This window comes from Callospermophilus lateralis, chromosome 4 (genome assembly GCF_048772815.1).
Source record: "Callospermophilus lateralis isolate mCalLat2 chromosome 4, mCalLat2.hap1, whole genome shotgun sequence".
Lineage (NCBI taxonomy): Eukaryota > Metazoa > Chordata > Mammalia > Rodentia > Sciuridae > Callospermophilus > Callospermophilus lateralis.
In genome coordinates this window covers 95,750,877-95,765,365 of record NC_135308.1, presented here as the reverse complement: position 1 = coordinate 95,765,365, position 14,489 = coordinate 95,750,877, and the positions used below count along the sequence as shown (strand labels likewise).

At 32.4% G+C, this 14,489-nt stretch overlaps 1 protein-coding gene across 2 annotated transcripts in view; it reads left to right on the top strand.

Moving 5' to 3' along the window:
* The first annotated feature begins 354 nt into the window (after positions 1-354).
* Ergic2 (ERGIC and golgi 2) overlaps positions 355-14,489 on the top strand; it is a 39,859-nt gene continuing 25,724 nt past the window's right edge. Inside the window, exons 1-4 of one of the 2 annotated variants that reach the window (XM_076854244.1) lie at positions 355-434; positions 9,657-9,799; positions 11,110-11,164; positions 13,099-13,145. In XM_076854244.1, coding sequence (XP_076710359.1) covers positions 9,694-9,799; positions 11,110-11,164; positions 13,099-13,145 — 208 coding nt within the window. In that variant the 5' untranslated portion in view covers positions 355-434; positions 9,657-9,693. Of the gene's footprint in view, positions 435-9,656; positions 9,800-11,055; positions 11,165-13,098; positions 13,146-14,489 lie in introns of both variants that reach the window. The other variant, XM_076854243.1, reaches the window with a different exon arrangement.

Below are 14,489 nucleotides of genomic sequence, written 5' to 3'. Positions count from 1 at the left end.
ATTGGGGGGGGGGGCGATAAGAACGCAAAAACAAGGGACACGGACCACGCAGAGAATGGAATCCTACGCGTTAATATTGCTAGGGATAATCTGCGTCCAAAATTCTCACCAGTACTGAGGTCTGTTGCGTTCAGTAGTGGAAAGCAACCTCTGCTTTCCGGCAGAAGGAGATTCCGATTGGCCAAGCGATTACACCTAAAACGCGTCTTCGTCTCCTTTCAGTTTTGGTACGCCCCTTGCACCGTGACCACGCCTCTTGCTTCACCAAACAATTCGTAAGCACAGGAATTATCGCGAGAATTCCACATGGTCTCCCTTCTGACGTTTTCAGTGGTGGTAGTCGCTTTTGTTCTCGCGATATTTCCGGGTACACGGGAGCCCCGGCGGCCCGGGCTTCTGTGAAACATGGCGGTCGACTGGGACCGTAACACAAGGTAAAATACTGAAACCCCATTGCGTGGTGTTCCCTTGATTGTTTCAGGGCCGCTTGGGCATGAATGCGGTTAAGGAGACTGAGAGCCTGGCGTTAGTTTAGGTGCCTGTCTTCATCTCTTTCTGGAGAGCAGGCCAGACCAAAGAGCCTCTCCACCTCTCCCGGGGGCGTTACTGGCAGGACCCTGGGCAGCGCTGTGACTAGGAGCTCCGCTCCATCTGTTCATGGTGTCTCCGAGCTTTCTTGCAGTTAGAAGTGGTTGCGGTGCTTCCTCCATAGCTCCGACCCTGACTCCTTGCTTCTCACAGTGCCAGGTGACTTCTTGCGTCTCCAGGCAAGTAGGGTCCCGCTTCCTCAAAACCAGCCTCATAGTGTTCCTAGTTTTATAGGATTTCTGGTTCCCTACTCTCAAATAAATACTACATTCTTGGTGGCACGGGGCTCTTTTTAAGAAGGGTGTTTTAGCCACGCCTTCGCACGCAGCTTTGGAAAATGAGAAAGGGGCAGGACAAGGCAAGATGCTAGGGGAGACAGGTCCCAGAGCGTCTACTTTTCTCAATTCAAGAAACCTGGGAAGGTAATTTGTCAACTCGTGTAGAGAATAGCAGTGGTTAACGCAGTATAGAGTTGATCATTGTTTGAGATGAAAAAACACGTTTAAATAACTTTTACATTTAGGATTTAGTGCCCTCAAAATTTAAGGTAAATTATGTTTGTTAAAATGTTGCAAGGCTGGCTTTCAGAAGAAATTAAAGATACATTTTAACAAAATTTTTCTTTTGTTTAAAATTATAGCCTAGTATTTCAACTAATTGCTTAACCTGTTATATTGAATTTTAGTGTAGTTATAAAGACATGGGTCTAACGTGTTCACTGAAGGACTAATTTGCCTAATTTGTTTATTGATATCTTTAAGTTAATGCAATTACTCCAGTATTAGAAGAATAACATGAGAAACAGAAATTCCATTTTTTCCCCTTTTCTGTTTGATGGTAAACTTTAGAACATAACTGAGTATTGTAATAGCTTCATAGCACAAAATTTAAAAATATATCAAGTTTTCAAGACTTCTCTAAGGAAATCAATCTGGAACTAGGATAACAACGAATTAGTAAAAAACAAATTTTTCTGGTAGTTGATAACTGAAATGGAAGAAATGAAATTCACTTTTAATAGACATCACTTTTACCACTGTAAATTTTATTTAACAATTTTCCAGTGTTTATTTTATTTCTGTCTTTTACAATCATAGTGAGCCATTATTTAACCTCTCAATGCCTTAGTTTCCTCCTAAGTAAAATGGGAATGATAATATAGTCATACTTAATTCATAAGGAGATTGTAGGATTAAATGTTTTAAAACAAAGCACTTAGACAATGCCTGCTATAGGGTTAACACCCGGAAATGTTAACTCTTTGTTATTTTTTAATTTCCACTTTCTAACTTTTTTACTTGCAAATGTTGCCTTGGTACTTAATCAAAATATAGACTGAGGAAGATACTTTTAAAAATTTCTTTCTGACTTCTCCAAATTCTCTAAACACTCTTCATTATATGTACATAATATGACCTTAAACTCTTCCAGTTACTTTCTTAAACTATTCTTCTCTCTTAATTACTAAGGCACAGATTATTTCTTTCTACTTCTTCTTCATGTAGTTTTATTGCAGTCTAGGTTCCTGCTGCTGTTCTTGGTTCTTAAAAGCATGCTTTTGCTTTTAAGAACATTCATTTTATTGTGAATATATTTCTTGCATTGTTGACCTTCTTTCCTCATTCTTAAGTTCCTTATACCTCCTTACTTTGATTTTGTATACTTTTTTAAAGTAGCTACTTTAGTCAAGCTGTTTTTTGTATTGATCTTCCTCTTCTTGCCACTAGGTACTTCCATATTTCTGTTGCTGTGACTTTACAGTCACTTTTCCTCAGCTTTTATTCTATTAGTTTATATAGTTCTCTATGAGATTATCTACTTACTTCATATATTGTCCTACTTTCCTCTGAGTTTAGCATCTAAATCTCAAATTTTACTTATAAGTTTTTCCTTTTTTTTTTCCAATTAGAAAACATTGACTAAATGCCTCATTTTATCCTAACTAAAAATTATGAGGTAACCTCCCTACCTTTTGAAATAATTTTGTGTGTGTGTGTGTGTGTGTGTGTGTGTGTGTGTGTGTGTGGTGCTGGGGATTGAACCTAGGGCCTTGTGCCTGCAAGGTAAGCACTCTACTAACTAACTGAGCTATATCCCCAGCCCTGAAGTAAAATTTTTGAGAGGATTCTGAAACATTGAGGCCTTTGCAAGTTTCTCACAGAACTAGTAAGTATGTAGATGACAATCTAGGTTTTTTTGGATTGAAACTTACATGTGTACCATCTTACTTGTCTCCCAAGTACATCTTTTTATTACCAAGAAAGTTACTAGATTATTTGAATTATTTTGAAGTAAATAACTTTTAAAGCATAATATTTATCTGGCAAATCCACTGTAAAGAGAGACTAAGCTATTTATTTTATAAAATTGTTCTTACTGTATTCTAATACAGTATGGTCTAGTAATAAAAAATTTGTAGATAGATTGTACTTTTATTTCTGAAACTCAATGGTGGCCTGGATAATATATCTTCTTTCTCATTCCTATGAATGGCTCCTATTAGTTTTGGGGGGCTGTCTTTACAAACTACCATAAACTGGGATGCTTAAAGAAATTTATTCTCACACAATTTTGGAGGCTGGAAGTCTAAAATCAAGGAGTGGGTAGGGCCATGTTTCCTCTGAAGATTCTTGGAGAGTCTTTAATTGCCTCTTCCTAGTTTTAGGTCACTCCTTATAGACACCTTACTCTAATTTCTGTCTTTTTAATTTTAATTTTCTGTCTAATTTCTGTCTTTTTACATGGCATTCTCCCATGTGTATCTGTGTTTTCACATGTTCTTATAAGGGCATCAGTCTTTAGATTTTGAGTTACCCTAATCCAATATGATTTCATCTTAACCAATTATATCTGAAAGTCCCAATATCAAATTATGCACATTCACAGATAGCAGGGGTTAGGATTTCAGCATCTTTTGGGGGTACACAGTTCAACTCACATGATGGACATATGTATTAACTAATTAAATATTTTTCATTTTCAAATATATATTATAAATAGACATTGCCTTATAAAACTTGGATAACAAACTGTCTCAAGAGGTAATGAAACTTGAGCAAACTATAAAAAGTTTCATGAATGCTGTGTTTTAATTTTGGCAAAGCATCTGGTATTTTGATTCAAATGAATACAATGATAAATTATAGGCTATATGACACTGCTTAAATTGGGTGTTGATAAAGTCTATTCTCTTGTGAAAGGAGGTTTCTTATTATGCAATTCTTCAAAGTATTGTCTTTATCTCCATGTCAGTGACTTCCTAGAGTTTGTTTTTGTATTGCTTTTTAATATACAGGATAGTTTAGGCAAGACAGCAAAGAAAATAGATGTGGTACTAGAGATGGTTAAGGTATAAATAACTGCACCAACCGTTGGACAAAGAAGTCTAGTGTAATTACTCCTAAATTATTGGATTTTGTTGACCAATACAAAAAAAAAAATGGAAAAAAAGCAGGGAGAAAGGCCTAGATTTGAGGACTGAGAATACATTTTACATTTTGCTAAATGAGGATATATCAAAAAACAAAAAGACTCCTCTCCCTCTATATATACTTACGAATATATTTTTATGATTTTAGTATATATATATATATATATATATATATATATATATATACATATATACACACACACACACACGCACACCTCTGTTTACTTTTATCATTTCATAAAGGAAAGGGTATTTTGACACATAAAAAGGAAGACAATAATACCAGATACCAAGGACAGATTTTAAAATTAAAAAAGTTTACCTTTTGAAAAGTTTTCTATACTGTCCTTATGTTTTTCACTTAGGTAGAAATAACAAATTTTGTAACAGAATGGCGTTGACTTCTAAGAAGCATTTATAAGTATATTTTTGAAAATGACCAAACTGAATAAAAAGGCAAATAGAGTGGGTATGGGAGCAATGGGATTGGGTAACTGGGAGGGGTTCAAGGGTTTGAGAACACCAGTGAAAATGAAGAGCTTGAAGGATTATTTTTCATTCAGAGAGGAAAATGATGTTTTGAATTTTAGAGGTGAAGCAATTGTAAGAGTTGAGAGGAGCCAAAACATGATCTTGCTTATGAGTGACTTTGTATAGATTAAATGCACTGGAATAGAAGAACAATTGAGTTTACATAGTAAAAAGATTTTATTGTGAATGAATGGCATAGGATCATGAGTTCAAAGGATATGATGGAATGGGGAAGAAGAGAAGCATATTGAATGACCCAGGTGCTAAAGTCATTAAGGAAACTATATAAACACTTGCAGATGTCAGTGGACCATGGCGGCATATAATGAAATAATAGCATATACTGTGGTTTGGAGCATAGATTTTGGGCCAAGCTGCTTGGGATCAAATCCATGTTATTGCTGTCAGTTCTGAGGGCTTGGGAAAATTATTCTACTGTTCTGTGCCTTAGTTCCTCACGTCTAAATGAGAATGAGAATAGTATTATAAAAGATTAAATAAATGTAAACTGCTTTTTTTTTTTAGAGAGAGAGAGAGAGAATTCTTTAATATTTATTTTTTAGTTTTCGGTGGACATAACATCTTTATTTGTTTGTGGTGCTGAGGATCGAACCTGGGCCACACGCGTGCCAGGCAAGCGCGCTACCGCTTGAGTCGCATCTCCAGCCCGTAAACTGCTTTTAATAATATCTAGCATGAAACATAAAAGTCACACTTTGTTGTATGGTGTTAACTTATCTTTTCAGCAGAAGGTAGACCTGAAAAAGGGAAAGAAAAGTGGTTGAGAAGTATGATTAAAACACATTACTTCTTTAATCTGTGAGTTTCCTATGAAATGAAGTGAAGGATTAGAAAGGAATTACCACCAGGAGAAAGTCGGGTTTTATAAAGAGAGTGGGTAAAAGGATTGATTTTAGAAAATCTAGAAATTATTGAATAACTTGTTCATGTCAGAACAGTGACTTTATAGAGTGTTAAATACTAGAGGTAGAATGAATTTCTTGGAAGTAGGTTAGTGAATGAACATGAATGGGATGGGAAGATTTTCAGATTGGCAGGGCGCTTCATTCTATAATGATAATAATGGAAAATGGTTTGGAGGAAGCCAGAGACTAGGTGGTAGCCAAATGGGGTATATAGGCTGAACTTTGAAGGGTAGAATAGGTTGTGTGTGGTCTTAAGGGGTTTGTGAAACGAACCAGCTGCTTGCCGTATTTTTATACTTATATATAATTTAAAAGAAAGCATTTACAAAGCTTATAAAAATATAACATAGAAACTTTTGGAAGTAAAATTTACTGTTTTATTCATTTGCTCAACAATGCTTTACCAACTATGTCCACCCACTGGTCTAGGTGCTAGGGATACTGCAGTGTACAAAATTGAAAAATGCTCCTCCTATTGACCTTAGGTTTTTATTTATTTGCTTACCTAAGTGTGACACTTGGTGATTTGAAATCTGTGCTAGTATTGGTGTTTCTCAGGAAGTTTCCTTCCTTCCCTCAATAAATATATATTAAATAATTGCTGTGCTAAGCATTAGAGATACAAAGATCAAGTTAGACATGATTTCTGCCCTAGAAAATAGAAAATGAAACCAGTAATTAGAAATAGTGTGATAAAGGTATAGTGTTGTAAGTACTCATAAATTTTGAGGATTGCAGAAAGCTTTTTCCCCTCAATACAGAAATTAATAGACTGGAACTTGAGGAGTAAATAGTCAAATGAGAGTTGGGGAGGGAATAGAAAATATTTAGGGGAGAGAAAACAGCATATTTGAAAAGTATAATGTGATTTTTCTTGAAGCTGAAACTTGAACTGCGAGGAATTGGGTTTGAAGAAAGGTAATCAGGACTTGGATTTTGGAGGGATTTGTAAACCGTGTTAGGATAGAGTACATACTCTAAGTGCAATGGAACTTATCTAGGTATTTCAAGAGAAATATATGATCAAATTTATGTTTTAAAAGGGTAATTCATAGAGTATGGAGAATGAATTGAGGGGTTGAAGGTTAGAATTTGTTGAAGCAATGCAGTGATAGATTGTAGCAGTTGGGACTAGGTTTCTGCTTAGGAGCTTCTCAGTGGACCCTCAAGAAGAGAGAATGGACCATTTTGAGAGAACTTTAGGAAAAGCCTAAGTCTAATGGTACCTGTTTCTAGCTTATGCAGTTGGATACATGGTGTTAATAATTAACTAAGAAGATATAGGAGAAACAGTTTTGATAGGATGAAATGATCATTTTTTGGACTTGCTGAGTCTGGGTTGTCTTTGGGATGTCTAAATGAAAGTGTAAGAGAAGACAAGAACATATATCTGTCTGCAGAGAGATTTGGGCTGACTGGAAAGATTTGGAGGATTCAACATGTAAATGGAAACTGAAGGAATAGGAAATTACTTTAGGAAAATGTGGAGGTTGGGAGGAAGGCCTAGTGTAGAGAATGCAAGAGGAAAATAAATCTGCAAAATTAGCCAAAGAGGTAAAATGAAAATCAGGAGTGCAGTATAGGTTGAGTATCCACTATCTGAAGTGCTTGGAACCCAGAAGTGTTTCGGATTTCATGGTTTTTCTAATTTTGAAATACTTGGACGGTCTTTATCAGTAGAGCATCCAAAATACTCCAAAATCTGAAACTTTTTGAGTTGGCATGTCTGTGCTCAGAAGTCTTGGATTTCAGAACATTTTTGATTTTTGGATTGGGTTCTCAATCTGTATCACTTAGGCCAAGGTAACTATTTCAAAAAGAAAAGAAGTTTTCCCAGGTGACATTAGGTAAGAACTGAGATGTGTTCTTGGGCTTAGTACTAAGGAAGTTCTTAATGACCTTGCTGAGAGCAAATTTAGTTTTACTTTTCTGAAATTTTACTTTTCTGAAAAAGGGGGTTATCAAAGAGTCCCACAATCCATGGGCCACAGTTTTTATAGATTCTCAAATGAAAAAAGTACATATGTTTGGTTAAAGATATGTTGCTAGAAATCTATAGAGTTGGACTTGAGTTTAAGAAAGGGTTTTATTCTAAAGATAAGAGGCATGAACATATTTAATATTTAGCTAATCAAAAAGGACAAGTAGAGATCGAAGAAAGGTTAACCTTGATGCAGGTTAACCTTGATGTGGTTTTCCATACCACAAAGCAGGTATGGAAAATTTGATTACTTTCTCAGAATAGAGGAAACTCAGGGGCATGACTTATGCCCAACAAATGCTCAAGAAGCTTAATTTACAAATAAATAAAAGTTTTATAATTGATATGGAGATTAGAAACTGCCATCTCTTGTCCACATCATCTATTTTACTAGATTTTGAAAAAAAATCATAATCTGAAGGTCACGTTGTAAGCAAGGAGTCAGCAATGGAAGTTGGATGTTTTTAAGAGTAAATGAAATTAAACTATTAATGCTTTCAACCCCACTTTACAGCAGTAGCTCAGTGGTAGATTGGTCAAAAGTGTCCCTGGTTGGGGCTCTCACTTTTGGGTGTTATTTGTGATAACTGCCAGTTTTTCTCCATGAATGCCCTTTCTGTGGCCTATTTATATATTAATTCTAGTCATTGCATTTCAGAACCAAAGTCTGTCTTCTAGAGATACTTTTTCTTACAGTAACTTCTGCAACCATCTAAAATTCATTCTGCTATTATGTGTTAATTTTACTAATACACCATTGATTTCTGGGAATTCTTTGTTATCATTTGTAGTATTTACACATGGATACAGCTGGCTGTGCATATCATGGGCTTCACATCCATGGATCAACAAACCTTGACTGAAAATATTCAGAGAAAAATAATATATTAACTGAAAATGTACAGAATTTTCTCCTTCTCAATGATCCTTAAGCAGCAACAGTACAACTATTTACCTAGCATATATATTGTATTAGGTATTATTAATTATCTAGAGATTATTTAAGATATACAAGAGGAAGTGCTTGGGTTCTATGCAAGTACTACACTATTTTATATAAGGGACTTGAACATCTGAGGATTTTGTTATCTCCTGGGGACTCCTGGAACCAATCCCCCATGGATAGTGAGGGATGATGATATTATTAAAATTGCAGAATATCTGAGAATTAAGTTCTCATTTGTTTAACTTTATAACATTTTAGATATAGTTGGCATACTGATCAAAAAGAATGGCAAGCAATCAAATTTTAAATAATATTTTATTTTATAAACAATTTTGAAACTTTGCAATTATGTAAAAAAATGAAAATCCTCTAATGATCTACTTTTAACATTTTTATGTATGGACTTAAGTTTGTTTCTTGTATCTTTTCTTGTCTCTTAAAATTAGAACCCCTAAGGCCTTTGAATCTTCTTAATGTATCATAAGTGTTTTCTTTTGTCATTAAATGTTTTCTTTTATGCTTTTTAGTAGTTATAGAGATTAAGACCAGTAATTTCACCATAATTTGTATAGTGGAGACCCTGAGTTTAATTGTCTTAAATATTTAACAAAAAAAAAATAACATAATAGTTGGGTGCAGTGGTTCATGCCTATAATCTCAGTTACCAAATTCCAGGCCGGCCTCAGCAACTTAGCAAGACCCCATCTAGAATTAAAAAAATAAAAAGGGCTGCAAATATACCTCAATGGTTGACTGCCTGTGGATTCAATCCCCAGTACCAAACAAAACAAAACGCTATAGGAAATATTTTTGTAATCAAATTTTTGTTCTTAACCCAGATTCTTGCCTTAGGATCCATTTCTAATGAGGAATTCATTTAGTGAAAAAGGAAGTGATGACATTTATGTCCTTGTTAGCAATGTATGTCTGTCTTATTTCATTTTTATTCATTGCTGGGAATATTTTATTTTTATTTGTCAATTTAATAACAAAATCATTTTTATTTTGATTTGTATGTTTGAACATTACAGTGTGACTGAATTGTTTTTGTGCTATGTATTGTTTGTATATGTGAATTGCCCTTTATTGGTAGTTTTTTGTTAGGGTGGAGTGGGGAAAGGAATGGGGTATGAGTATTATTTTCTCAAGGAAGGATAAGAACACTGAATTTCTAAGGACATCTTACCCTAAACTAAAAGAAACCTTTTATCATTTTATAGAATTCATTTAATTATTATTTAATTTATCTCTCAGCATGACTATATGAAGGAAGAGGAGGGTTTTCCTGAAGATGAGGCGACTGAATCGGAGAAAAACCTTAAATTTGGTGAAAGAGTTGGACGCCTTTCCAAAGGTTCCTGACAGCTATGTAGAGACTTCAGCCAGTGGGGGAACAGGTGAGTTTTAGTTCAAATAAAATTTCCTCAGTAAGTAGTTTCTGATAGATTCAATCAATCAAGAACATATAGAAATGTAGCCAAGAGGAAGAACTCATCAATGAATTGTGCAGTAACTTTGTAATTCGTTTGTCTGTCCTTGTGTCACTGTTGCCCTGGTTTTATTCTTGTTTTTATTCTGTATAACATTGAACCCAATTCCACATATACATTTAACAGTGTCTGTTAATCAATAAATTAATGCAATTTTACTATTTTGGTACTCTTCGGTTATGGTATTTACATTAACAAGATATTAATATATAAATGGAAAAAAATTTCAAGAAATTATATAAGGATGTTGACACTGACTCATTCCTATTTTGATTAAGTTAATATAAACGTTGTAGAAATTTCTTAAATTTCACATTAGTGTTTGAGAGGCAGCATGAGGTAATGCTTAAGAACTTAAACTTTAAATCCAGACTTAAACTGTCTGGATTAAGATGCCACCTCTGCTGCTTCCTATAAGGAAGTTACTCAAAACTAGTTTTATATGAAACAGGTATATCAGTATTTACTCACTAGGGTTAATGTATCGAATAAGCTACTATATGTTATGCTTAGAGTAGTGGCTTGCAGAGATAGAAGGGTTTGTTAAATAAAATAGTAACAACTGTAAGAATAATATGACTTTAATAATGTTACTATTTATTTTCCCATGAAGAGGTAATGAAATAACATATTTCACATATGATTGTATTTTATTGAATAAAATGTGTAATAAAATGCTTAATATTTCTAATCTTTTATGTTTTGTTAATGAAAGTAATACTTTTTTGTTGTAAATTGGGCTATTTGCATAGATGGATTTTTTTTTTTTAAACACTGAGGGGAATATTTTCAAATTTGGCCAGTAAGGATGCTTATTTTCATCATTTATTATATCTCACAGTGCTATATGTAACAAAATAGTTTATGTCTTGTAAAATTATAGCAAACCTATTGAGTGAGAGATGCCCTTAAAATTAGAGCAGAAAAATGCTTTCTCAGTATTCAGTTGTTTGTGTTCATATTTGTGCTTATTAAATTTCCATTTTAAACTGTTTTAGAAAAAATATATAGTAAACATTTTGAAGAAAAACTTTTTATAGTATTTATTTAAATGGAAATCATATTAGACACATTTTTATATTGCTACTTTTAATCTCACTTAAAATAGTTTACTGTTGTGTATTTTTAAATTTTTTTTAATTTGGTGGTATTATATTTCTCAGTTTCTCTAATAGCATTTACCACTATGGCTTTATTAACAATAATGGAATTCTCAGTGTATCAAGATACGTGGATGAAGTATGAATATGAAGTTGACAAGGATTTTTCTAGGTAACTGTTTTCTTTTTGAAATACTTTTAGATTCAAGTTATTTTAAAAGTGGATCTTTTGAAAAATGTCTAACCTTTTATATTTGGTTTTAGTTTTGAAGAAATGGTCCTGAAAAATTCTTACTAATTACATGCATTAAATTGAAACATTTGGAATCATTTAGATACTGGTTTCTGATTAATTTGTACTTGTATAAAAAATTAGGAGAATATATGTTTTTCCTTAGATGTAAATAGCTGTGAGAATTGTTTGAAACTCTATTCTTTATACTTTGAAATATCTTACTGACATATATGGACTGAAAGATAAATTGTGTATACTTATAACTTGACTTCTATGAATTATATCTAAGATAAATTTTGATATGTAGATTTACTTTTTAACCTTTGAAAATATAGTACTGTAGGAGACAAAATATACTTTTATCATTTATTCTTTTATTTAGATTTTTTTGGATTGCATATAACATGTTTATGATATTAAGAGTACACTAGAGAAGAAGACACATTTAGTTCTCCATTTAAATTCCAGCTCTGTTATTCACGAGCTTTGTGACTTTAGGGAGTCACTAAATCTGTATCTGCATGTACTTCAGTTTTCTAATCGGTAAAAAAGAATAACATTTATTGTATCTTTCTCATGGGATTTATAATTAGGTCAACATATATAAATTGTTGTGTAACCTTGGGCAATTCATACAATTAACCACTTTTGGACCAGTTTCTGAATCTGTAACATGAGTTACTATTCTAGATGCCATTAATTTTCAGGACATTTTTTATTGTTATTTTGTTTGTTTATAGCATAAATTAAACCGTTTTTATTTTCCAAATGTAGTCTAGATTAAGCATGTTATCAGTGTGGTAGGGGCACCCCAGAATCTGCTTATGTGGCCTCCTCCTCTGATTCCTACAGTTTTTCCTGGAACTAAGCCTCAAACTTATTTTGAGCACAGTTTGAACTATAGACAACTTTAAGGCACTATGAAGTTTTAAAATTTGTAATCCCTATAGAAATTAGATGAAAATTATTAGTGATAAAGTTTTTATAGGAAATGCAGGATTGAATTTGATGGTCTCATTCTACTATTTATAATGCTTAATTAATTTTTGTATTGTAAATTGATTCAAACAATCATTTGAAAATAATCAAACCTTTTAAAAGGCCATATAAAACTTTAAGCATCTGATGTTTGTTTTCTGATAATTTGATTATATTTATCCTGAGTTATGCAGACCCAGTTTCCAGTATGCCACTTTAGTAGTTATGTGATTTTATGCCAACATTAATGCTACTTTGAGTTCTGGTGGTTTGTTAGAAAAAAGTTAATTGGAAGCCATTAACTTTATAGTTTCATGATATAGGATAAAAAAGAGGGCTGAGGTTGTAGTCCAGTGGTAGAACGCCTGCCTAGCATACCTGAGGCACTGGGTTAGATTCTCAGCACTGCATATAAATAACTAAAATAAAGATCCATTGACAACTAAAAAATATTTTTTAAAAAGAAGAGAATATTTGTATATTACATTATACAAATATTATATTACATTCGTAATGCATGATATAGATAGAGAAAAAACAGTATACTTAATTCTTAATTTTTGGTGTTTATATTCTTAAAGGAATATTCTATCCAAAGTTTATATAAACAGAGGTTAAGACTTTGGATTACTTATTGTTATCATCTATTATGGTAGAGTTGCTATTATCATTATCTGAGCAATTGTGTTAAAAATCTGAACTCAAGTTTTTGGATTAATCAAAATAGAATTTTTATTTTTAAAGTGCCTTTGTTTTGGCCATAAGAAATGCAATCTAAATTCTAATTGATATATTTTACTCTGTTTGAAATCTAGGTTTTTCATAATTGATTTATACTTTTGATATTTTGTTGATTAACTATAGATACTAACATTTACTTTTTTGTCTTTTAGCAAATTGAGAATCAACATAGATATTACTGTTGCCATGAAGTGTCAATGTAAGTACATCTTAACCTGATGAATCTCTATGTAGTTTATGGCTCCATCAATTGCCAGTAGAAATTAAAAGCTATTCATTGTATTGTAATCTTGTTTTTCCTTTATGAAATTAAACATTTATTTTGATTTTATTTAATAATGAAAATAGTTTCACCTCGGTTTGTATTCATTATATTTCATCTTCATAAAGAGATTTAATTCACATAGTATAATTAAAATGAAGAAAATTGGAGGGAAGTTTTAACAGAATTCTAGAATAGATATATTCTTTTTTGTTTGAAGTAACAGGTTCTGTACTCACATTCCACAAACATATCCTATTTCACCATTTTAATTTGTCACATTTGCTATACTTTTATTCATATATTTTAAAATAGAAATTCAGTTCATTTAAGGGAATAGTGATATTTACGTTTTTTTTTCTCTTTTCTGACTTTCTGTATCGTCAGAAGTGGAAAAATACTAATATGTCAGATAATATTTGAATCTGTAGTACTCTCAAAAACGAGGCTGCTTTTATATGAAAATGGTCTTTTAAGTTATTGCTTAAAAACGTGGAAACCAAGAAATCATTAGTTTAGATAAAATTGTTTAGGGTGAAATAGTTTTATCCAATGTAACAGATTAGTTTCTGGAAGATTTTATCTCAGAACAACTTTAAATCTCTTTTCCAGGGCTGGGGTTGTGGCTCAGTGGTAGAGTGCTTGCCTAGCAAGTGTGAGACACTGGGTTCGATCCTCAGCACCACATAAAAATAAATAAATAAAATAAAGGTATTGTGTTCATCTACAACTAAAAAAAAAAAAAAAAAAAATAGTAAAAAAAAAAAATCTCTTTTTTCCGTTTATTTATTTTTCCTTATGTTAGTAATTTTAAGAAATAAGGAAATACTTTATATCCCCAATTTTGAGTTCTATAGTAATCTTTTCAAAATACGGTTTTCTATTTATTGACTTTTTAAAGATGTTCACAGCTTTAAGATTCCTTTTAATCTTGAAAATTAATTCTTAGTTAATATTTTGTTCAGCAGCCATTTATTACTTGTGATGAGGTTCTTGACGATTTTTGCAAAGCTTTTTAATTCAGTTAAAATTTATGTTATTTACCATGCACGTCTTTGTCATCTACTTTTCTGAGCAAGAAATAAAAAAATCGTTTTTCAGTTTTGGAATAATATCCACAAAAGCTACATTAATGGTACTGTTTTAACTTTTGAACAAATAAACACTATAGGAAAGTGATCATTTTAATTTATTTATATCTGATGTCATTTGGCTCTGAGCATAGAATGTAAAAACTTCTAATTTTTTTCTTTTTTTTATTTATTTTTTATTTTATTTTTT